This window comes from Podarcis erhardii (assembly GCF_964252035.2).
Source record: "Podarcis erhardii genome assembly, chromosome: 8".
Classification (NCBI taxonomy): Eukaryota; Metazoa; Chordata; class Lepidosauria; order Squamata; family Lacertidae; genus Podarcis; species Podarcis erhardii.
The window spans coordinates 8,072,154-8,097,719 of NC_138499.1; the positions used below are offsets into that span (position 1 = coordinate 8,072,154).

Here is a 25,566-nt window from a genome sequence, read left to right on the forward strand (position 1 = left end):
AGGAGAGTTGTGTCAACATCATCACAGTGCTGACACCTTGCTTCAAATTACAGATAGGTAGCCGTGTTGGTCTGCCATAGTCAAAACAAAATTAAAAAATTCCTTCCAGTAGCACCTTAAGTAGCACGTTTCAGTGTATCTGAAAAAGTGTATCTCCAGTAGCACGTTTCAGTGTATCTGAAGAAGTGTGCATGCACACGAAAGCTCATACCTAGAACTAACTTAGTTGGTCTTTAAGGTGCTACTGGAAGGAATTTTTTTATTTTGTTTTGACCTTGCTTCAAAATTCCTAATGACCACATCCAATGGCTTCATATAGATATTAAATACAGTGGTACCACGGGTTACAGGTGCTTCAGGTTACCGACTCCACTAACCCAAAAATAGTACCTCATGTTAAGAACTTTACTTCAGGATGAGAACAGAAATTGCGCAGCAGCGAGGGAGTGGCAGCGGGAGGCCCCATTAGCTAAAGTGGTGCTTCAGGTTAAGAACAGTTTCAGCTTAAGAACGGATCTCTGGAACAAATTAAGTTCTTAACCTGAGGTACCACTGTATTTGGTAAAAGCATTGATAGATTTTTGCCTACAATTAAAACTGAGGATTCATTTTGCTCTGGAGAAATTAGAGGGATTTATCAAGAGAGGTTGCACTTCTGTGCTTCAAAGTATTTTTAAAAAGCAAGAAATGGTGTATGTGTGTGTGTGTTTCACCAAGAGTCTAGTGGGCAGACAATGATTGGTTTACCAATATTTGGCTTTGGCATAGTCTCAAAGGGCAGTCCCGTAGAGAGCAGTTGCAATTTTGGGAATGGTGGTTGCGCAGCAAAGTAAATAAGTTTGTGATTTTTACTGGAGCAGGAGGTTCTGACCTCTCCTCTCGCTGCCTGCTTTTTCTGCAAAGCAGAGGAAGAATAATGAAGTTAAAGTGGAGGCAAATGGAGACACATTGTTCTCTGAAGTTTCTTTTATTAGTATTTTTTATTGCGGGCGCATAACTACAGGAGCCCACAAAGAGAGAGAGAGAGAGAGAGAGAGAGAGAGAGAGAGGAAAACCGGAACAAGGAGTCTGAGTCAGTGTTAATGACAAAGCATTATGCAGCAACCCCTAGGCAAATTTAACACACTCCTCATGCCTCTGATCCGATGCACAGAAACACCACTAGGGATTTAACAAGCATAGTAATAGCGAGTCGTGACTCAGGCTGAAATCCTGGCTGTAGGTCAATGCCGGGACTGGGGGAAATGGGATGGAAAATAGCTCCCGTGCATTGGTGGGTTTTGCTGTTTTGTCTTGTTATTTTCCATGCAGCATTTATTACCGATGCTCATTTTAAGCAGAAACCTCCATAGAATGGCAGAGGCTACAGAGAGAGGAGTGCTTGGGGGGTGGGATTGCATAGGGATTGTCTTTTACCCAAGTTCTGGGGTGACTCACTCAATAGGGTTAGAATTTTTGTTTTATTTTATTTCTTAAATAAAACTTGTTTTGGAAAATCTGTGGGAGGGTTCCCCCCTCTTTCTTCTTCCTCCGAGAACATCAGATGCAGGCATGTGCATCTGGGAAATATTACTCTAATCAATAGCTATTGTTTTGCCTCCCTTGAAATTTGTAAGATAGGGCTAAGGCTGTCTTAAGCATAAGCGGCACTGGGGTGCAAAGATCTGCCCCCCAGTTGCCCAGTCCCAGGTGCGCAGAAGGACGGAGCTGGCCGGCTGCCTCAGCATCTCGCTGGCTCGGTCGCCCCCAAACTCGCGGCGCAGAGCTGCCCACAGCAGAAGACCCCTCTGTGGCACTCCAATCAACGGGTGGGCTCTTCCCCAGACTCAACTCTCGGGCCCCGAACTCGTGGCCTGGTGCCCCTGAGAGCCCAGTGCCCAGGTGCCCCACACCCCAAGCACCTATGGGTAAGATGGCCCTGGATAGGGCATCTCAGGAGGAACACCCCAATATTTCACTGGTAAGCTATACACACCCCACTCATTCACACAGGGATTGCCTGAGGAATGGAGCCTATGAGTGGAATCTAAGAGTTAGTCCATTGATTTCAGTATGGCGTATTCAGGTACCAGCCTATGTTTATAATCAAAACTGCTTAATCCATCTGGGATTTGCTTTCTTAGGTCTCTGTAGGAGAAGCCATTCCTCCATACATAGAATGCTGGGGCCAGTAGAGTAGCTGTTAGACATCTATGGGAGGGCCAATGGACCTAACAACTGTTGTTTAAACTGGCTTTAAGGTTTGGCATACCCTCCAATATTTCTCCAATGAAAATAGGATGCCCTATTCTATTATTATTATTATTATTATTATTATTATTATTATTATTATTATTCCCCAGCCACTCCAGGCAGCTTGTAGCATATATAAAAACATAATGAAACATCAAATATTAAAAAGTTCCCTATACAGGGCTGCCTTCAGATGTCTTCTAAAGTTTGGATTATTACTTATCTTCTTGCCTTAGAAGTTGCATAACTCCATACATTTCTCTGGTGAAAATAGGGGTGTCCTAAGGAAAAGCAGGGCATTACAGGATCAAATCAGAAACTCGGACAGGTTCTACGAATCTAGGACTCTCCCTGGAAAATAGGGACACTTGGTGGGTCTGGCACTATAGGACTATACAGTGCAGGGCTGGAGATGAATATGGTTTGGGGAGAGAACCAGGCTAGGAAGAATTCCATGGGGCATACAGAAAGGTCCAGAGAGCTGCATTTGTCTCACATTTGTCTCCCACCCCTGAGATATGCTGTCCCCAGATCTTCAGCTTAAAGTAGTGTAGGTCTGCTTTGAAGACTGAAGGCTTTCTTTCCCACCCGACAGATGAAGAAGAAAACAATCCATCTGCCTGAGCCTCTGTGCTTATTTATAGCTTGTTGTGGGATGGCCAGGGGCCTTGCACCCAGTGCTGCAGGGCCAGTGTGTAAAACCTAATAGCCTACAATTATAGCCAGGGATGGCTGCGATTGCTTGTCGGTGCCTCTCTTTCTGCTGGCCTGTGGTCAGCAGAGGAGCAGATTGGATTCCTAAGATGCCAGTGACTCACCAGCTAATTATAACGTTCTCCAAGGGGCTGTATGTGTTTTACGCTGGCAAAGAGGAGCCAGTGCCCCGCTGATCCTCAAAGAAGAGAGGCACATTAAACCAGCACTGTGCTGCAGCAGACATCAGCTGCCCTGATGGTTGTTCGCCCGCCTCGGAACAACACTAATTCTGCCCTTCCTTTGCACTCTCTGCACTGGGAAACCCTCAATATTGAAGTCTCGTTAGCTAATCTCCCTCGCAAGGCTGATAATCTGCTCATGCATAGCTGCAGGCCTTTGGAATGGATCCTAGGCTGCAAAGAACACATGTTCAGGAAGAGATATTTCCTGTGAAGCTGCACACATGAAAAAAAGGATGACATCCCCGGCTGGTTAACCTCTGTGCAAGGCCCTTTGTTAATCAATAGTTTGAGATCCCCTCCAGCCAGCCCAATTATACATTGTTTGATGTGTACTCTCTCTCTCTCTCTCTCTCTCTCTCTCTCTCTCTCTCTCTCTCTCTCTCTGTGTGTGTGTGTGTGTGTGTGTGTGTGTTGTTAGAGAGAGGGTCTTAGGGATGCTTGAATAGCTCCCTGACTCAGAACTCAAAATGGCTAGGGTACTTCTCCAGCAGCTTAAATTTGGTACTTATAAATACTGCACCTACTGTTTATTGCATTGCATTTTGGATCTCCTTTATTGCATTTATATTCTCCTTTCACCCCAGGGAACTGAAGGTGCCCTGCATGGTTCTCCTCCATCTCATTTAACCTCTACAGTGACCCTGTGAAGTAGTTTAGGCCAAGAGACAGTGATTGGCCAAATCTTACCCAGTGGGTTTCATGGCTAAGTTGGGATTTGAACCATGGTTTTGCAGGCAGGGGCGTATCGTGGTGGGGGCTGCTGGGCCAATGGTCCCAGACACATTTTTCTGTGGGGTGCTCCTTTGCAAGTCTGGGATGATCCCAGCACCGCAAAGGTGACTTGAAGCTGGTTGTGCTGGGCCTGGGGGTTAACCCGAGCAATGCGGTCCAGGTCCGGTCCCGAATCCAAGGATTCCACGAGGAGTCAGTCCAACAGGGCCAAGGCAGGAAACCAGGCTAGGTCAGGCACTGGGTAACAGGCAGGTTCCAGCAAGCAGCAATGTTGGTCCCGCAACCTGGGGCGGGGTCCGGCAGCCTTTTATGTCTGATGGGGTAACAGCCGGTCCTGATCCCCCGGCGACTCACCTCCCTGTCTTGCCCAAAGGCGAGCACTCTTCCTGCGAGTACTCAGGTCTCTCCTCTCAGACCTGAGTCTCTGCAGCTCAGGAGATGTTGGTGGGTTACTAGACCCAGAGGCCACCTCAGCCTTTCCTGACCCAACTGGTAGTAGAGCAGCTGCACGTGATTGCCCAGCAGAGGGAAATGAAGTAATCCCTGCATCTGGAGCCAGGGCAGACTCAAGCCCCTGACTTGGCTCAACTGGTGCTTGTTGCAGGGGAACCTGTGCAGATTGGGGCTCTTCAGAATCAGGCCCCAGTCTCGGTTCAGATGCCGCCTGAGGCAGAGGATGCGGTGCGGACTGAGACTCCTCCGGTTCCGAGTCTGAGCCCAAGTCCCAGGCCATCACCCTGGTGTCACATAAGTGGCAAGAGCTGGGCTGATGCAACAGGCTTCCATTCTTGCACTCACTCTTGCCTCTGGCCCAGTCAACTTTTGCCTCTGGCCCTGCACACCTCTGGCATGTGGCTGCTGGATGGTTGCCCATACTAGGATGTGGTCCTCAGGATGAAAATGACACACACACACACTTTACCCAATCAGTACTACCATATTTTTCGCTCTATAAGACACACCAGACCACAAGACACACCTAGTTTTTGGAGGAGGAAAACAAGAAAAAAAATATTCTGAATCTCAGAAGCTAGAACAGCAAGAGGGATCGCTGCGTAGTGAAAGCAGCAATCCCTCTTGCTGTTCTGGCTTCTGTGATAGCTGCGCAGCCTGCATTCACTCCCTAAGACGCACACACATTTCCCCTTACATTTTAGGAGGGAAAAAGTGAGTCTTATAGAGCAAAAAATACGGTACTTCTTTTTTGCAAGCTGAGAAACTTTTGAGCCAATCACCCGTTATCATTTTCTCATGAAATGCTCCATCTTTCCTTCTACACCTGGAGAAGCGAGAACACCTAAATACAACCTGTTGATATACGCTCTCATAGAGTTTCTACAGCGAAGCCAAGCTATTATTTTATATTAGGGCCAGTTGGGAGCTCTTAGAGTCAGGGTAAGTAATATATTGGCTGCACTTTATTAGAGCAGTTGGGGGCCAGTGGCAATATGTCAGAGAATTCTCCCATTAAAGTTGTTCCCTGGGTCTTTCAAGGGGTGAAGCTGTAGGGCAAGGGGTGGTAATAAACGCCTTATTTCATCTGCTGATTGAAAATGGAGCAAAACACCAAGAAGAAGAAAAAAAGCTGCCAGAAACAAAGAAAATACCTGCAGGGCAATTACCGTAACCTGTAATATAAATGCAATTACAAGCTTGGCGAACGGCCAGAACGCACCTTCCCACTGTGGCAAACACGGTATTGATTTTGGTTCTCTACGAAGTAGTGGCCTTAGAAGGGAGCTTAAAGTTTAGTATCGGGTGCAGCATCTGTGTCAGATATGGACCTGTTTACATGCGCAGTTATCCTAGGATAACAACCTCAGAACTCACTTTGATGGACTCCAACAGTTCGAGGAGAGAAGCAATAGATGAGAAAACAACCCCTGGTGAGATCAGGGGTACTTTGCTCACCTCCGTTTTATGCTGCTGTAAGTTATTATGTAAGGCTGTTGGCTCTGGTGCGGTAAGTTCACTGTTCCTCTTGTAGTTCAGTACCATTGAAAGCGAGTGTCCCCCCACCTACAGATAATTTTTTTTATCTGCGTCAATAGCATCATTACCATTATTCTGTGTTTGTGTGTGCACTTAAAAAACAAACAACAAAACGACTGAATCAGGAAATAAATGGAAATGCTCACAATTATAAAGTTCTTATTGTTGTTCTCACACAGCCCTCTTATAGAAACAGGGCTTAAAGTTTTGTGAGGCTCTCCTTCCACAAAGACACACGATGAAATTCAGAATAGTGTCCCCTATGTATCACCTTTAGGAAGTGGAGAAAAACTATCTGACTTGCTTGTCCTCACCTCAGCTTGTCCCCACCTGTTTCCCATCTTTGTATCTTTCCTTTTTGACAGGTTTTGACCTGATGGGATTATTCAGTGTGAGGGAGATATTTGGAATGAAGGACAACGGAATCCACAGCTCTTATGTTCGGCTCGGCAGCTTCCCCATTGTCCAGAAAACAGAGTAAGATCTTTTCCTCAGTAAATAGAAGTCTAAACCAAAAGATGTGGACAAACCAGAGCACAAACCTGAACACCCACATAATCCAAGGAGACAATAAGGGATCTTTAAAGCATTTGCTACAAACAGCTGGGCCAACAGTAAATCTATAAGTAAAATCATAAATTAATATATTTGTAGGGAAGGGGGAATCTTGTTTGAAATTTGGATTGAGTACGAGTCCTTTGATTTTGGAAGCCAACAGAAACAGTGGCTTGTTCCTTACAGCCAGCTGTGAACAGACTCTCCTTGCCAGAGGTTCTTTGTAGCCATTTTCATTTCCTATTTGCACAAGGCACATCCATTTAAGCTTCACCCTTTCCAGGCCAGGCTGCCAACCACCATTATAAAAGTAAGATGCCAAAACAGGGTGTTTCTGAACACCCGGTCGTTGATCTGTGCCCAGCGCCAGAGGAGGTCCCAAGGTTTGGCAACCAGTGTGGCGGTCTGCAAGCATCCAAGATATGCAGGATTTCTATCAAGTCCTTCCACATTGTGTAAATTGAGAAGGCACTTCATAGACAGGAGTATTGGGAACTGTGCAGTTTTGATGGGTCATATAACCTGGTGCTCCTGGCTGCCAAATAGAATGCTCTTAAATACTGAGTTGAGCCAAAGATTCTCAGATCAACTTTTGGCTCATTTTTTTTGGGGGGGGGAGGGGGGTGTAGATTTACTCAAAAGTGGGAGAAGGCTCAGGAAAACCCCAAGGCATTTAATAGATGAAATTGTGTGTGTGTGTGTTTATTTGTGTAGATTTTTTAAAGAATTGAATTATTGTTATTGTTTATGTTTTTATTGTTAAAACACTTTGAGATTTTTTTTATGAGAAGCAATGTATAAATGGAATAGAATCAAATAAATAAAACAAGCAAGCAAGCAAAAAAAACCAATCCAGTGTGTAAGTTCTGTGGCCATGGATGTGGATTGATTCCTTGGAATAAAAATGGGAAATCCTGGATGGAAGGGGGGGGCATGTAATGGAATATTCTTGAAGGGATAAGGCCAACTGGCTGGCACCGTGGGCAAAGGAAATAAGTCATGTTTCCTGTCTGGTAAGGAATGACTGGGATAGGATGGGAGAAATTGGATAGGATGAGGGAAATCAATACCAGCTGCTGCATTCTGCAGCTCTTGTTAAACTCTCTTCGTTATTGAAGGTTGTGTACGGGATATTTTTTTCCAGAGGTATAAAGGTGTGATAGAGCCGCTGTTTTCCATTATACATGCATCCCTTATTAACTGATGTGATCAATTAACTAGTTATTTATGGTACTTACTTGCAGTTCTACCATGACATTCTGTGGTCAGATTGGTAGTGTTCCAAGGCAAGCAGAATCAGAGACCATAAAGGGAAAAGGACAAGTTGAATAAGGAAAAATATTATGATTATATCAGAAACAATGGATTTATTGTGCCACCACAGATCTTCGAACACCTTCTTGCCCAGATGTACACAGCCCAAATGCTTCTCATTTCTTTCTCTTGCCCTCCCCCAGAGACGTCTTCCCACAAGGCCTTCCTGATGAATATGCCTTTGTCACCACTTTCAAGTTCCGCAAGGCTTCCAGGCGAGAAGACTGGTATATCTGGCAAATTATTGACAAATACGGCATACCTCAGGTAGGAGGTGTAACGCTTTCCAGTTTGTGGAACATGTTTTCTCCATTCACCTCCTGCTGCCCTTTCCATTTTGTTGTCGTTGCTGCTGCTGCTTTTATATTATTATTACTATTACTACTACAGTCATACCTCATATTACGTTCTTTCAGGTTACCGTATTTTCCGCCCTATAGGACACACTTTTCTCCCTCCAAAAATGAAGGGGAAATGTGTGTGCAACCTATGGGGCGAATACAGGCTTTTGCTGCAGCAACCCTCTCGCTCTCCAGGCTTCAGGAAGCTCTGCGCAACCCTCGGCAGCTCGGCGGGAAGCTGCGCCAGGCTCCCAAAGTTTGCGCAGAGCTGCCTGCCCTCCCAGGCTCCGCGCAGCTCTGCGCAACCCTCGGGAGCCCAGTGGGAAGCTGCGTTGGGCTCCCAAAGGTTGCACAGAGCTGCCTGCATTCTGAAGCCTCGGGCACGCTGAAGAGCACGTCCGGGCTTCGCGCAGCTCTCCGCAAGCCTGGGGAGACTGGCGCGGCTTCCTAGGCTTGCGGATAGCAGGCTGTTCTGGGGGCTGGGGTCAGGGGAAGCTCGGGCTTCCCCCGCGCAAGCCCTGTGCCTGGGGGGAAACTTCTAGGTTGGCAGGAGCAGGGACCGAGCAATGGAAGCTCGCCCCGTCGCGGGGATTCGAACTGCTGACCTTCTGATCGGCAAGTCCTAGGCTCTGTGGTTTCACCCACAGTGCCACCCATGATATAAGGCATAATAAAAGTTAATTTGGGGACTAAGCTAAATTTGGGGGCTCTGGGCAGATCTTTGCACCCCGGTGGCGCATATGCTAAAGATGGCCTTGTGGTACTTTTAATCTGATCAAAAGCATAGATCTTTTTATGTTCTTACAATGACCCACATCTGCCAGCCTGACATCTGTCCTCCAAACAATCTTGCTTTTTTACCATCAATTTGTATATTGCTGTCACCCCCCCCCCCAAGGTGTCTATCAGACTGGATGGTGAAAACAAAGCCTTGGAGTACAATGCCATCGGACTCACCAAGGACGCTGTGAGAGTGGTCTTTCGACATGGCCGTGTCAGTGACCTCTTTGATCGCAACTGGCATAAGATAGCGCTGAGCATCCAGTCTGACAGCGTCTCCTTGTACATCGACTGCAAGCTGGTCCAGACGCTGCCTATTGAAGACAGGGAAAATATTGACATCCAGGGGAAGACCGTGATTGGCAAGCGTCTCTACGACAGCGTGCCCATTGACGTAGGTACCAAGTTTTTCAGTTAGGAAAAGGGATTGAGGGGAAATCAAAAGATCTGCCTGCTGGGCCATTCTACTGTGATGTTGTGATGGCAAAATCTGTTTCTTCTTTGACATCGCTGATTTCTAGAGATGTCAGTCCATTAAATATATTTTAAGGGATCTGCCATTTGGGCTGCTTTCCCCCTGCTCACATTAAATTCAGTTGCACGTATGCAGAGGTACATTTTGCAGAAAACCAATGATCGCTCTTTCTAAAGATGCTGCTTTTAACTGTCAGATACCTTGCCATTCGGTAAACAAACCAATTGCTCTTTAAAAGGAAAGGCAGTCCTTTTTATCTTTTCTGTCTGAGAATGTGAAATTTCACATTTAGAAAGACGATATTCCAGAAAAAGTCAACACACCAAAACCATAGTGGTTAAAATAATAATAGTTAGTCCAGTGGAAGCTTATCAGTATGTTGACATTTATTTGTTCTAAATATTTTGGCATGGATTTCAAAGGAGTCCTGTCATAGAGGGCAGGAATGGCCATTTTGAGATTTTGAACACTGGATGATGAGAATGCCAGCCCTGCTATTTTCTCCAAATTACTTTTGCACAATATACATGCCCATTCCCAGCTTCCACACCCAGTACAGTGTCAACATCCTTCACACTGACTCCAATTATCCATATACCTTCTACAGTCTCCCTATATGTGTTGGACTTCCCAGCATATCTGGGCAGCATAGACATTTGTAGTTCTGTTCCCATGTTCTTTGTTTTTGTGGGGATGTTGTTCGTGTCCTATTTGAAGTTCTTCTCTGTTGCACACCACCCAGGTGATTGTGTGCCACAAACACAAATCAAAAGGGAGCAAAGGCTGCTAGCCTGCTTCCTCGAGTGCTGACTTTCGTGATTTCCTTTTTCCATAGTTTGACCTTCAGCGGATGGTTATTTACTGTGATTCACGTCATGCTGAACTGGAAACTTGCTGTGACATTCCCTCTGGGCCTGTAAGTTTAGATCTATTACATGTGTCTTGGTGTGTGTGTGTGTGTGTGTGTGTGTAAAAGAGTGTGCGCATTCATTGAAATCTGCTATCCAAAATGGAGCTATATTCTGGAACCGTACATTAAGAACAATAATGAGGAGTAGTTTTTATAGCAAGCATAGGCAAACTCGACCCTCCAGATGTTTTGGGACTACAACTCCCATCATCCCTAGCTAACAGGACCAGTGGTCAGGGATGATGGGAGTTGTAGTCCCAAAACATCTGGAGGGCCAGGTTTGCCTATGCCTATGTTATAGTCTTGTGAAAAAAAAGGGAGATAGCAAATAGGTAGGATAATATGTTATGTTATTCAGTATGCTTCATTATGGTCAATGGGTTTTCAGAAGAGTTTAGTAGACTGCTGACAAGTCTTCATTATTTGATTTGCAGGTAAAAGAGTAAGTTCTGCAGGTTGAACCTTTTCTGCAGATTGTGTGAACCTTTTTCTTTAAAAACTAGCACTGTCCTGTTGGGTGCTATTGATTCCTCTGATTTTCTCTGCTTTGGTACCATTTCCCCCCCATTCTTTATCCGTGTGTATTCATTGGTCATATGGGTGATTCCAGCCAATAAGAGAACATGCCATAAGCATGAGGATGCCCAATGACACATGATCGACCAGATTTAGCTAATGGTGATGTCATTGGGAAAATTGAAAACCATTTAAATGGAAGGACAATATAAACGAACAAGTGAACATCTCTGTAATGCATCCTGCGAGAGGGGACAGCAAAAGGGAAGTGTTTATTTTGCGGGGTGGAGATCAAGAAAATGTGGGTAGATTTCAGCTCAGCTGCAGTTAAACTGCAAATAATTTAACAAGAAACATGTTCCTGATATGTGCTATTCCTGACCTGTTGTGGCTACAGTGCCAAGTGACGGTTGTTACAGATGCTCCTCCGCTTGAAATAACAACCACTGTTGGAAGCGAACAGGTCGGCCATATCAAGACAGTCAACTGCTCCTGTCCACCTGGAGAAAAGGTGTGTATTTGAATCAGAAGTGTCCGCCCCCCCAAGTAAGACTTCCATTGTAGTAATCGAGATAAATATAATATTATGGCTTTATCATTAATCAGCGCTATTAACTCTGTGCGTGAGATTCTGTGCATGTGGATTCTTCTACCAAAGGCCACCTTCCCATACGTTGGAGATGGTTTTTAGATATGGGTTGTATATTAACATTGGGTTTTGTGAGGTCTTTGTCTTATGACTACTGTCCTAAATATTCTCTCCTGGAAGGAAGTTGGGCATAATAAGGAGAGCAAATTTTCTGAGAATTCAGAAAGAAAGAAAGAAAGAAAGAAAGAGAGAGAGAGAGAGAGAGAGAGAGAGAGAGAGAGAGAAAGCAAGAGGTCATATCAGGGGATCCCAGGTTGAGGTCTAGTATATTATCTAAGATAATAAAGGGGTAGTCAACTTTTGTATACCTAACGCCCACTAATGCATCTTTCTTGATGGTAAAATTTCCTTACTGCCCACCAGTGCTCGATGGAAGGAGGATACAGCTTGTGCCGTAGAACCCCCTACCACCCACCTAGAATCCTGAAACACCCATAGTGGGTGGTTGGAACCAGGTTGACAACCCCTGATCCATGGCAATGTACTTATGTATTGCATGGTTGCTAACATGAGCAATTAAGGCTATATTAATGTGATGGAAGCAATGAGAAATTATGTTGATAAATAATATTTCTCTCTCATTTCAGGGTGAAAGAGGTCTACCTGGGTTTGAAGGACTCAGAGGCCAGAAGGTTAGTTTTGCCTGAGGGACCAACAAGACTTTTATTTATTTATTTTTTATTTTATTTTATTTTTTTAAAAAAAACTTGATCAATTCAAGTTAAGTAGCTTCTGAATCCAAAACGGAATATGGGCTCTAATTGGGCTGCAATTTTATTGTGGGAAGGAAGCAGACATGTAGCTGCATTGCTGCCATGAGTTCCTGTTTTCACAACAGTTGCCTCTTCGCTTATAAAATGCTATGGCCCTGGAAATTCTCATGCATGCACACTTCCATCACACTCACACTGTATGATGGGTCCCATGAACCATTGGATTTTAAGCATATTGTGCTACCCGTTGCCTGGTTCATTGGCTTCCATCATGCAACAAACCTCAGTAGCAGAATTCCACAACAATATACTCAAGATAATTTTTTAGCATGTATAATATCCAGGCCCTGGAAGCTTTCATGCATGTTGTTCTTGGTATCCATTGTCTTGAGAGACAATGGAGTGTGCCCCTGGTGATGAGATAAAACAGCTGCAATCCTGGGCAGTGTGTATGGAAGTCCAAGACTGTCCATACAATAACACCCTGCTCTCTCAGCCTCGGAGTCCTGTAGTGATTTCATGTTCTTTATTGCAGCTTGTAAAACAGTGATTGAATTGCCCCCCCAAACTCAGGCTTTTATATACATTAATTACACAATGAGTCCCATCTGATTGGCTAATTCTGCTTCCCTCCTGGAGCCTGACTGGTCTTTTCCTGCAGGCCAATCAGTTGTTGCATTCTACAATCCTATGAGCCTAATAGGCTGATTAACTTCCTCCTGGAGCCTGATTGGTCTTCTCCTGCAAGCCAATCAGTTGTTGCATTCTAGGATCCTACTTGCCTATTGTTCTAGGATGTAGAACACTGATGTAGTCCAAAGGAAAGCAGAGCAATATGTTTGGCACCAGCTTGGCTGTAGGAATTGCCAAAAGGAGACATACAAGGCACCATCCAAACCTCTTAGGGACTCCACTCCCGATTTGTATAGGGTTTACCTTTTAGCCTTTTCTTCTCCTGGAGATATACTGCAATGCAGTGGAGGTTTAGGATCCAAGTTTTCCTTCTCCTAGATGGGCTACCTTCCCAGGTTGTCAAACCCCATCTGTCCTCCACTTCCTTCTATACCATGTGCAGAAACAGATCTCTTGGCTGCTGGACTAAGTATTGGTGCCATTTGCTCAGACCACCAGAGACTGTCTTTGCATGCAGTGGAAGTCCCTAACTCACCAAGAACTTGAGATCCATTGGCTTCCCTCACCTTGTTTAGCTGGCCAGTCGAAGAGAGAGCTGAGTACAGGGTGGGGACCAATGGTGGATGAAATACCCCAGAAGGAACATGGTGTGTCCCCCACCAGAGGTACAACCTTCTCCTCTAACACCCGATACGTTTCACTGGATGTCACAGAATGATAGAGAGAAAATTGAAGGATTGCTTTTCTTATAACATGAAATGCTTCTCCAGCTAAAGAGTTAAGCATCCTCTTTTTGCTGGTTGGCAAAAGAAGAGGGAGAATGCACTTTTTAGAAGCAAGGTTATCCATTGGTTTAAAACGGTATAGAGCTGTAGCTTTGTTTCCATCGTCCCCATTTCCATTTAAAGTAGCCACTGGACTAGGCCTTGCATTTCTCCAGCTCTATAAATAGAAGCTTCCCATTTTAATCAGTGACAGTTTAACCGATGAGAGTCCCTTTGCACAATGACATGAGAAATTACAGTAAGAGCCGAACCAGGGGCTGGCAGCAATAGAGCAGGGTGCATTTTAAATGGCTGCCATTTCCCCAAGTGTATGGATCCAGCGATGGCCTCTAGAAATGCTAATGTATCAGTTTAAATATAAGTGAAATGGAATTCTTTATCGGGGCGCCTGGGATGGAAGCGAGCCTTTTAGAAGCTGATTATATTTAGGATGCCCCATATCTCCTCTAAAATGGTCCAAGAGATGAATGCTGATTCCTGCTTAGCACACAGAGTGGATTATCCGCCTACATCTCTGTTTAGCGGCATTGAGTGGTTCCTCTTGATACTGATGTAAAAAGCCTTCTTTTAAAAATTGGGGGGAAAAGAGACCTTCTGACATTACTTTTTCTTTTCTATGAGCAGCCTAGGAAAAAAAAAAATAATAATAGAGAGACTTGCTGTGGGTGATCGGCTTTTTTGCAAACAGTTTTACAGGTTGCAAATGGAACAGGAAGCAGAGAAATGCACTTTTATGTTCCTATTGCATCACATGCTGTCTTTGTTACATTGTTAAAGGGCCCACTTCGGAACCAATGATTTTATGCACGCATGCCCACACTTTTGAGTATTGCACACAGCATGTTGAGGAACTGCAGCTCAGTGGTAGAGCACATGTTTTTCACGCATAAAATCCAGGTTCTCTTCCTGACATCTGCAGTTTCAAAGATTGGATAGTAGCTCTGTGAAATACTACCATTTGAGACTCTAGAAAGCTTCTGCCAGTCAAAGTAGACAGGATTGGGTTTATATACAGACTGATACTGTTCTAAGGCAGCTTCTGTCTGACATCATAAGAACATAAGAAGATGCAAAAAAGCCCAGCCAAAGGCCCACCTGTTCCAGCATCATGTTCTCACAGTGGGGAGGATGAATGTACAAATGATATATTGACAAAAATAATAGCAGCAAATTGCAGACTGAAAAAGGATGGCAGGCAATACAGACCATATTTACCCATCCGATTTCCATTCCTGTTTGCAGATGGAGACACAAGCTGACACAATTTCTGAGACTTTTCCCCATTCTGATGAAATTCTCAGATGTCCCTACTAATCGGTCTAATAAAAGTCAGGGGTGGGGATACTTGCATCTTGTATACTTGGTCTAACACGTGTTCTTTCTTTCTTTCTTTTTTTTTTGTCAAGGGAGAAATTGGACCAACTGGACTTCCTGGCCCAAAGGGAGAAAGAGGAGAACCAGTAAGAACATTGATCAGAGCTCAGACATTCTGGATTGATTCCTTCCCTGTTCTAACATTACCATGTGCTAATAACAATAGGCATGTAATACTAAACTAGGGATCACAAATAACACCTGACTGACTTACTTGTAACTGGATTCTGGACCCAGGACTCAAAGTTTTATCTGTGAATTATAGATGCAGGACTCTGAAGAGCTAACCAACAATAAAACAAAGTACACAAGGTTTGAAAATGACTGCATGCATTTGAAATCATTGTTCTGCAGTTCAACCACTGCTGTGCGGCAGTAACTGTGCTTTCAAATCCCATCTACTAGATTCTTAATTTATACCTCCAGTGAAAGAAATTCCATGCAGTGACTTGTAGAATCACTCAGCTACTGAGTCCCATCATGTTCCATCAAGGACTGCTTCTTCTATACCTTCCTTTTCCATTGGGCTACTTGTGTTTGAGATCAACTGACATTATCACTGGTTTTCTCTTAGCTGCTCTCAGAATGTCTTAGGACATCCATTGGTAGTGATAGCTCACTGTGAGATTTGTGAGAATTCTTGTGCTTTAGTTATTGTGTTAAATGTAGATTTATTCTCTCCATTTAGGGTGGAGGAGGAGCTGGCTGGGCACAGAAAGGAGAAAAGGTATGGTCATACTCAAAGCTGGGTAAACTCTAAAAATATTAACTATGCAATTATTATTATTATTATTATTATTATTATTATTATTATTATTATATCATCCTCTTTCACCAAGGAGCATCCATGCTGCTCCTAGTCTCATTTTCTCTCCACAACAATCTTATGAGCACCAGAATTTTTGACAGTAAATATGATTTTATGTTAGATTTCTCCCATGTGTGTATGAAGTTTTACCTAATTCACACATTTTTGCAAATGATTTCCCCTAATGCAATGCATGGTTGCTATTTGTCGTTTTCATGAATAGGCATTTGTATGCCCACATTCCCTTAATATATATATACTTTTGTCCTTCTGTGTGTGTGTGTGTGTGTGTGTGTGTGTGTGTCTGGTTGGAGAACTGTGTCACAAAATTCAGAGAAGCATGAATTTTGACTGATAGCTGGCATTCAAGCTTGTGTCTTGCTTACTGGGTAACTTCATTTCAAAAGCAAACCAAACGGGATTTCTACCCCATCCCTAATTGGGTCCCTTCATATTGCAATTAACCAGGATTGAACTCTTGACGCCTGCCTACCATGGAACTAGGTGTTTTAGAGGAAGCCTGGGTAGCAGAACCAGAGTTTATTAGGCATCTGTTGGGGTCAGCTGGAAGGTTTGAAAGTTCTCTGCATGGGCGGAGTTCCATTCATTATCCCGATAGTTTAAACACACACAGTATTTTAAAACCTGGGCTATTGATCAGATTACATCAAAAACTGGCAAAGAATAAGTATGAGGTTTTGTCTGCTGCATCTGTGCAAAATATCATTGAATGGGCACCAAAGAGGGTGAAGGCAACAATTGATCTGAATTACGAGCATCCAGGTGTGTCGTTTTAGTCCTTTGGCATCTAGAAAGTTCCTGGGACAGCTCTCCAGCACCCAAGGAGGCACTTCAGAAGATACGCAGCTGCTGGCCACATCTTGCCAACATCTGTCTGACAGTTTTGGCAGCATCACACATGTGTGCTTGTGCCAAGCACAGCTACTGTTTTCTTTTTGCTTAGATAAAGAACTGAGCGCCTCTTCAAAATGCAAAAGGGGTTTTGGATCTGTGGAGCGTTCAGCTGCAGCTGTATTACAGACTTGCTCTCACGCTCTCTCTGGCTGAATTGCCACCTAATGCTATTGACCTGTTCTTTGGTTCTGACATCAGGTGTGGGTGTGTTTTTTTATTTATTGCTTTGGGGAAAAAAGGCTTTCTTTGACATTCTAGAGAGACACAAAAGGCCCCAAGAAAAGTTGCTGGTGTTGAAGGAACACTCTGTTCTTCCCTTGAAATTCCTTTGAAGTTTTTTTGAAGTAGCAGCTAAGGTTGCTGAGAAAATGAACCAGCCCACCAAAACCCTAGCTACCAGATGCAGCAAAAGATGTTTCCTGAACTTTGGACTTCAGTGATCTGCTGTTTGTTCCCTTCTAAGTACAGATAGCTTCTTCCTCTCAATATCACCCCTTCTTTGTCAGCTCTGACAACTGTGGGGAAGAAGGTTTTGGATTATAGGACTTCTTCCTGAACCTAGACCCAAAAGGAGCTGCACCATCCATGGGTCTTCTTAGCCTGACAGCAGCCTGAGGATGCTCAGAACATTTCAACCTTTGAAAATAAATCGGAATGCATCTATCAGTATTTGCACCAAAATTTAAAACATAGTTCTTGGCTTATTATTATTATTATTATTATTATTATTATTATTATTATTTAAAATAAGCAATGTATCTAAAATGGTGTCTTTGGAGGAAAAAATGGAAACGTATATTTTAAGAGACAATACATTCAGCACTGTGCATTGAAGTATATATGTAAATGGATAGTTGTTGTTTAGTCATTTAGTCATGACCCCATGGACCAGAGCACGCCAGGCACTCCTGTCTTCCACTGCCTCGCGCAGTTTGGTCAAACTCATGCTGGTAGCTTTGAGAGCACTGTCCAACCATCTCATCCTCTGTCGTCCCCTTCTCCTTGTGACCTCAATCTTTTCCAGCATCAGGGTCTTTTCTAGGGAGTCTTCTCTTCTCTTGAGGTGGTGTTGGAGCCTCAGCTTCAGGATCTGTCCTTCCAGTGTGCACTCAGGGTTGATTTCCTTAAGAATGGATGGGTTTGATCTTTTTGCAGTCCATGGGACTCTCAAGAGTCTCCTCCAGCACCATAATTCAAAATAAATGTATATTCCATGTATATATTTACAGAGTCATGTGAACATGCAATGGGATAGGTTTATGATTAATGTCAGGAAGATCTGGGGCATCACGTGGCAGGACAGAGTCTCAAACAAAGTTGTGCTCTCCCAAGCCCACATTCCCAGCATATTCAAACTCCTGTCTCAGTGACAAGTATGCTGGTTGGTCATGTCCACAGAATGGAAGATGGCAGGATCCCCAAGGATGTGCTCTATGGGGGGGGGGCTGGCTTCAGGCTCAGGCCCATTGGCAGACCAACTCTGTGTTACAAGGTATAGGTAAAGGGACCCCTGACCATTAGGTCCAGTTGTTGCCGACTCTGGGGTTGCAGCGCTCATATCGCTTTACTGGCCGAGGGAGCCGGTATACAGCTTCCGAGTCATGTTGCCAGCATGACTAAGCCACTTCTGGTGAACGAGAGCAGCGCACGGAAACACTGTTTACCTTCCCACTGGAGCGGTACCTATTCATCTACTTGCACTTGACGTGCTTTCGAACTGCTAGGTCGGCAGGAGCAGGGACTGAGCAATGGGAGCTCACCCTGTTGCGGGGATTTGAACTGCTGACCTTCTGATCAGCAAGTCCTAGGCTCTGTGGTTTAACCCACAGCGCCACCCGCGTCATGTCCTCAAATGTGACATAGAGGCTGGCAACATCAGCCTCCCCCCATGTGGGAATTGCTTGCAGATGACCACAGTGCTTGGAGACAGGCAATCAAGTTGTGCAGCCACAGCAGTGACCAGAGAAGGAATGGCTGTGGGGAAGAGCACAGAGTGAAACAATACCATGGTGCATTTTCAGAAGCACAACCAGATGCCTCCATCTGCCCCAGCTGCAACAAAACATGTCTCTCCCATATCGGTCTCTACAGCCACAGTGGATGTTGCAGTCTTCCAAGAGTTTGACTTCACTCCCGAAAGGCGCACTCCTCTATTGTCTCTTGAGACAGATGGATGCCTGCAAAGATCTGTTCATTGCTTGGCGCGGTAGCACTTGCAGCATAACAACAGAGAAGGTTCTCACCTTGGAAATAGTTCTGAAAGTAGCATTGCCCTCTCAAACCTTCTTCCACCTTTGGCATTTGGGTACCTACTGTCGGAAGCTCTGCTCGGCCAAGCTGATGCAGCTCATTTTCTTTGAGTCCTTCGGAATCGCCTCCCGACGTGTTTAACGACCTCAAGCCTTTGATGAGGCTCCAAGGCACATTCTCATCCAGCAGAGTTCCCAGCACAGGGAAGAGACGAGAGCTTTGGGCTACATTGTAAAGAGTTTTATTTCTAAGCTACGCAGACAGAAAATACATCCTCTCTCTATGAAAGCAGACAGCAACTGAACAAAGGAACAAAGGAAACAGGAAACCAGTAACGTCACATCCCGTCTCCCCTCCCGTGAGACTTCCAACAGCCTGGAAGCCCTGGAATGTAAACAGAGTCCTGTGACTCTTAAGGGAGCTGGGCATGTTTAGCCTGGAGAAGAGGAGGTTAAGGGGTGATATGATAGCCATGTTCAAATATATAAAAGGATGTCACATAGAGGAGGGAGAAAGGTTGTTTTCTGCTGCTCCAGAGAAGTGGACATGGAGCAATGGTTCCAAACTACAAGAAAGAAGATTCCACCTAAACATTAGGAAGAACTTCCTGACAGTAAGAGCTGTTCGACAGTGGAATTTGCTGCCAAGGAGTGTGGTGGAGTCTCCTTCTTTGGAGGTCTTTAAGCAGAGGCTTGACAACCATATGTCAGGAGTGCTCTGATGGTGTTTCCTGCTTGGCAGGGGGTTGGACTCGATGGCCCTTGTGGTCTCTTCCAACTCTATGATTCTATGATTCTATGACTCCAAGCAGCTGCACCGTGATAAGAACAGAAACTAACAGCTACTACCATCAGCCTGGTAGCAAGAAGGACCCAGGAAGTTGGGATGGCTGATGTTTGAAAAGGAAACGCTTTGCTTCTCTGCCATCACTGTTTACACTAGGAGTGGACATCCTCCAGATGTTGATGGATCCCTGACAATTGACCAACAACATATGGAGGAGAACCACCTTCTCTAACCCTGGCTTAAAATGACAGCAGCAATAACATGATTGTTTGAGAAGAGGGGAAGCGAGGTCCCATCTCTCTGTGTCATCTTTATGAATGATTATGATTCTCCATGAATATATGACAGTGAATTTCTGGAATTTGTTGAATATTGACTTGTTAGAGACAAATGTGTGGGTGTCCAGATATATCCCCTTCTGCTGCTCCCCTATCCCCTCATCCAGCAAATTAAAACAGTGGGGGCACACATATTTTAGTTCTGTTCCTTTTTATCTGTTTTAGCCATAGGCCATAACAGAGTTCGAGATACAAATTAGGGCCATCAATTTCAAGCATGGCAAGAATTAACATGTCAGAAATCACGGAGCTACAACAATAGTAAAACATCAGAAATCCAATTTGCAGTCTACGATGTGCACGTCATAAAATATCCTGGGCTGCCGTAGAAAAATTAGCTACATTATCCCTTATTACTATTGGCAAGTAAGTTGTCATTTCATCTTTGCAATACACTTTTGCCTAGCATCTTCAGAAATGGGGCAGTGAGATGTATAATGAGGATTTTCTTCTATTGCTTCTGTTGTATCCTCTTTTTAGATGCAATGCAGAGAGAGAGAGAGAGAGAGAGAGAGAGAGAGAGAGAGCACACATATTGTGATAGCATATATTAAGTTAATGAATCTGTGGTATTCTAAACCAGGTGGAGGCTTTTACTGGAGGAAAAATGTGGAAATAATGGATAAATATGTTTTGAACCCTTGATTAAATTAGGACCAGTCTCCTTTCATTATATTTCAGGGACCTGCCCAAATTTGGAGGGCTTTTTGAGGCAATCGTTCTCCTCAACACATCATCAAGGCAAGCAACAGACTTTAGGGCCCTTCAGCTCAGATTGGCTCATGTGAACATGGGAAGAACTCTGCTTGGCCAGACCCATGGTCCATTTCATCCAGTATCCATATACCATCACAGAGCTGCAGTCCTCAGAGTTCCCTCTGAAGAGGGACTGTTTGATATATTACTCTGGGAATGATAGATCTGAGAATGGAATTGGGAAGTCTTCTAACAACCCTCAGTGCCCTTAACAAACTACAGCTCCCAGCATTCTTTGAGGGAAGCCATGACAGTTTAAAGTGGTGTTGTAGTACTAATGGATGGTGCGAATGTGGCCTAAGGCATGTGTCACAATGCCCAGGTTGGATGTATTTGACAGTATCAGCGTTTTATCTTTTTCCTGAGCCAATAATGGGTCTCTATCTCTCACAGCTTCCATCTTTAGACCAGGCAGTTGTGTACAGGTGAATTCCTGTGTCACAACATTGCAATAAGAAAACTCTGCCCTCTCTAGCAAGTCTTCAAGTTTTCAGAAGAACTCACATACTCAGAAGTCACAGTTTCATACTTAGATAAAAGAAATGAGCTTTAGTTGATTAAAAAAAAAAAATAAATGCTGTAATTACAGGGTTTTAGTTTTAGTTTTATTCACTGGCTTCTGTGACCCAGAATAATGAGCACATAATTGTTTCAAGACCGCATAATTGTGCATCTCAGCAGCCGAACTCTCAGCACCGCAGGAATCGCAGGGCTTGCTCGCCTGCAGTTTTATTTTGCTTTGCATCACATTGGAGAACAGCGCAGCTGTCTCTATTTCTGCTTTACTGCTTCGCCGGTAAGGATGAAAATCCTTTCTGGGGCTGCACTGACACCTGCTGGCTGCTTTGGCTCTGTGAAAATCTTTTGTGTATGGACCTTTCATGCGATTATCTGGGTGGTTTGAGATTTTGTCTAAAGTTCAGGTACATGAATCAATTTGGAGAGACCTTTCTTTTCTTTTAAGGAACTGAACCTAATCTGGAGCGAGGGTCTAGCCATGAATCTCCAATATTACTAAAGAGGGGGAAAAGTGAGGGTAATAAATTTAGATTCAGCATTGTTCCTCCCCGATCCAGCAGCTGGACAGGGAAGGATGATTTCTAACTCAGAAGTGAGCTTTTTTTCTTTTTTCTCTTTTCTGGTCTTCTTCCTTCTATCCTCCAGGGTTTGGTGTAAGGATTTGGGAGGGGAGATAGTAAATACCATCAAGTGAAAAGGGATTCTAAGTTTAAATCTGCAGCAGTTCACAGCTCTTGTTGATGCTCAGAGTCCATTGGAAATCCTAGTTAATAGATAACACTTTATTTATTAGTAATGAGCATTAATAGTTTCATTTTGCATTTTTTGTAACATTTATTTTAGTTTTCTGTATTTCTCTTGAGTTTCCTGTATACCACCTGCCATCTTCCATTCTATGGACATGACTAACCAGCATATTTATAGTTACAGATAGGTAGCCGTGTTGGTCTGTCATGGTCAAAACAAAATAAAAAAATTCCTTCCAGTAGCACCTTAAAGACCAACTGAGTTAGTTCTAGGTATGAGCTTTCGTGTGCATGCAAACTGTGTGTATCTGAAGAAGTGTGCATGCACACGAAAGCTCATACCTAGAACTAACTCAGTTGGTCTTTAAGGTGCTACTGGAAGGAATTTTTTTATTTTGTTTCAGCATATTTATATTAAGCGTTGTAGACTACCAAATAAATAAATAAATAAATAAATAAATAAAGTGTTGTAGAAATGGCCTAAATACAAATAAATAGTTACATTCCCAGTTGCAACAATTTTAAAATGCAACATTGAAAACAGTTTGAAACTTGCAATAAAAAATGGACCATTACAAAATCGTTGTCGAGACAGTGGCACACATTATCTAACCAAATTCAATACTCTCCCCTTCTCCAGGTGTTAAACTCAAACTGAATATTCATAATCAGTATTTTGAAAATCTGTGTTTCAGCATTCCATAAGTGGGAAAATAGAATTTCAAATCAATTTGATATAATTTTCAGTTACTGCAAGCAAATATATGTTAGAAAAAATGATTAAGAATACATATATACCCTACAATTATTAATACTCTGTAAACTTGTGTATCAGCATGAATCCCAGGGTCATAAGAATTGTTCTTCTCCTTAATAATCTCTGTTTTCTATTTATCTCATTTCCTTCTACTGATTGGCCTCGCATGGAAACTTGTATGGCATCAGTATTGCCTAATTGTTTAAATTAGAATGAAGTGCAGTTGGTAAGCTGGACTTTCCTCCTCCCATATTTTTGACAAATGTTCCAAGGCCAACAATTTGTTGTGAAGAATCACTTCACCCCTGGTAGAAAGTCAACTCCCTCTTTGGTGCTGCCTTTGCCAAGATACTAATAGCATTTTAATCTAATTAACCTAATAGGTTTCTGCACCTGGGTTTTCAAGAGGGCAATGATTTGTGCAGCTCCCGTGTAGCAGCTTTGAACATTTATCATAACTGTTTATTGCAGCGGTATCAACAAACTGTTGTTGAGTGCATAGTGCATTTGCAAACAGGAATTCAATTAATATAGGAGAGAGAGAAAGATGAATTGGCTCTTTCATGAACTTGAAATCGGCAGGAAACTTTGGGATCAGTTATAAGTTAATGACTCTAATGGGTGCCATTGTTTTACTTTGAAACATTTGGCCTAATCCATAAATAGTAACCAATGGACCTGTATTTACTAGGAGAAGGTGAATAACTTTATGCATACCTTCCAATAATTCTCAGATAAAAATAAAGTTGTTTATTAGATGTAATGTTAATGAAGTGAATACTATTAATGTGCAAGATTTTTGCCAAGCAGATAGTTTCAGTCTCTAGACCAGGCATGGCCAAACTCTGCCCTCCAGCTGTTTTGGGACTACAATTCCCATCATCCCTAGCTAACAGGACCAATGATCAGGGATGATGGGAACTGTAGTTCCAAAACAGCTGGAGGGCAAAGTACCTGCCCCCAGACTTTCTTGCCACAGTGGTGCATGCTCTAGTTATCTCTCGCTTGGATTACTGCAATGCGCTCTATGTGGGGCTACCTTTGAAAGTGACCCAGAAACTACAACTAATCCAGAATGTGGCAGCTAGACTGGTGACTGGGAACAGCCGCCAAAACCACATAACACCAGTCTTGAAAGATCTACATTGTTTCCCAGTATGTTTCTGAGCACAATTAAAAGTGTTGGTGCTGACCTTTAAAGCCCTATACGGCCTTGGTCCAGTATACCTGAAGGAGCGTCTCCACCCCCATCATTCTGCCTGGACACTGAGGTCCAGCGCCGAGGGCCTTCTGGTGGTTCCCTCACTGCAAGAAGCCAAGTTACAGGGAACCAGGCAGAGGGCCTTCTCAGCAGTGGCACTCTCCCTGTGGAATGCTTTTCCACCAGATTGTCAAAGAGAAAAACAACTCCCAGACTTTTAGAAGTCACCTGAAGGCAGCCCTCTTTAGGGAAGCTTTTAATGTTTAACAGACCATTGTATTTTAATATTTTGTTGGAGGCCACCCAGAGTGGCTGGGGTATAAATTAAATAATAATAATAATAATAATAATAATAATAATAATAATAATAATAATAAATGGCCAACTGTGCATAAGCGCGTAAGAAAACCCCTCCAGGATCAGACCCAAATGCCCCTTTAGTCCTGTTCTCACAGTGGCCAACTGGTTGCCAATGGAAAGCCCATTGTATCTAGACATACACTTAAGTATTTGACATTCAAACATATTACTTAAGGCAACCTCTCCACTGAGACTATTCAGTGGTTGGTATATGGAGGTCTTGGTTTTGGTCATTAACATAGTTAAAGAAGACGAACTTAAGAGGGGAAAAGAGAGAGGGGACAAATAGGGGGGGAAACGTGTGGGGAAATAGTGGAACACAATGCTGTAATAACTTGTGACCCATTGGGTTGAGCACAACCTGCTCCCTGTCTATTGTGACTCCATATTTGTGGCCTTGTACAGCAAAGTTTATCTTGACCCTTGTGACTCTCAGTACATGTTGAGCTTGATGGTCCAGAAGTTGTGGACACCTGACATAGGTAAGGTATAGAATTCATTCACATGTGATGCACTGATGGCCGCCAACTTAGACGGCATTAAAAGAGCATTGGACACATTTATAGAAAGTAAGGCCATCAATGACTATTAAACCCAATGGCTAAGTTCTACCTCGCTGAAGTAGATGCCTTTGAATATTGGTTGCTGTAAATCAAAGTGTTCAGATTCAGCTTGTGGGCTTCCCATTGGCATCTCTTTGGCCACATTGAGAATCAGATGCTGGAATAGCTGGGCCCCTGGTCTGATCAAGCAGAGTTCTACCTATGATTTCAGTATGGCTGGTGTATTGCCACACAGCAGAGACCTATTTCTGCACTGGAGTGAACTTTTACTCCTCGTGTGAACAGGAGGGTAGCTTAGGTCATCAGGTGATGCTGTGCAGAGGAAAGAATGTGAATGATTCAGGTTAGAGTGCAACATCTTCTGTCCTCCTAGGTCAAACAGATAATTTAGTAGAATGCCTCTTCAAATGCTCTGCCAAGGAAAATGGGGTAGGCTACAATTTTCTTCTCAGCCAGGGGACAAAGTGAAGAGGAACAGCAGCTACTCCAGAAGTGAATGGTTTCAAGCAACAGTTGATGTGGGAGAAAGCTACTGATGTTTTGCAAAAGGATAGGTCTTGCACCTTGATTTCGAGTGGAGAGACAGTATTGAAGGGAGAAGATTAACAGGTGCAATGACTCCTTCTAT

The 25,566-nt window shown here is 43.6% G+C and overlaps 1 protein-coding gene across 1 annotated transcript in view; it reads left to right on the forward strand.

Annotated features, from left to right (window-relative positions):
• Nucleotides 1–25,566, forward strand: part of COL22A1 (collagen type XXII alpha 1 chain) — a 196,442-nt gene that overhangs the window by 74,766 nt on the left and 96,110 nt on the right. Inside the window, exons 5-12 of the mRNA XM_081873968.1 lie at nucleotides 6,260–6,371; nucleotides 7,907–8,030; nucleotides 9,003–9,278; nucleotides 10,195–10,275; nucleotides 11,183–11,296; nucleotides 12,022–12,066; nucleotides 14,972–15,025; nucleotides 15,628–15,666. Of these exons, the coding sequence (XP_081730094.1) occupies nucleotides 6,260–6,371; nucleotides 7,907–8,030; nucleotides 9,003–9,278; nucleotides 10,195–10,275; nucleotides 11,183–11,296; nucleotides 12,022–12,066; nucleotides 14,972–15,025; nucleotides 15,628–15,666 (845 nt within the window). The remainder of the gene's footprint in view (nucleotides 1–6,259; nucleotides 6,372–7,906; nucleotides 8,031–9,002; nucleotides 9,279–10,194; nucleotides 10,276–11,182; nucleotides 11,297–12,021; nucleotides 12,067–14,971; nucleotides 15,026–15,627; nucleotides 15,667–25,566) is intronic.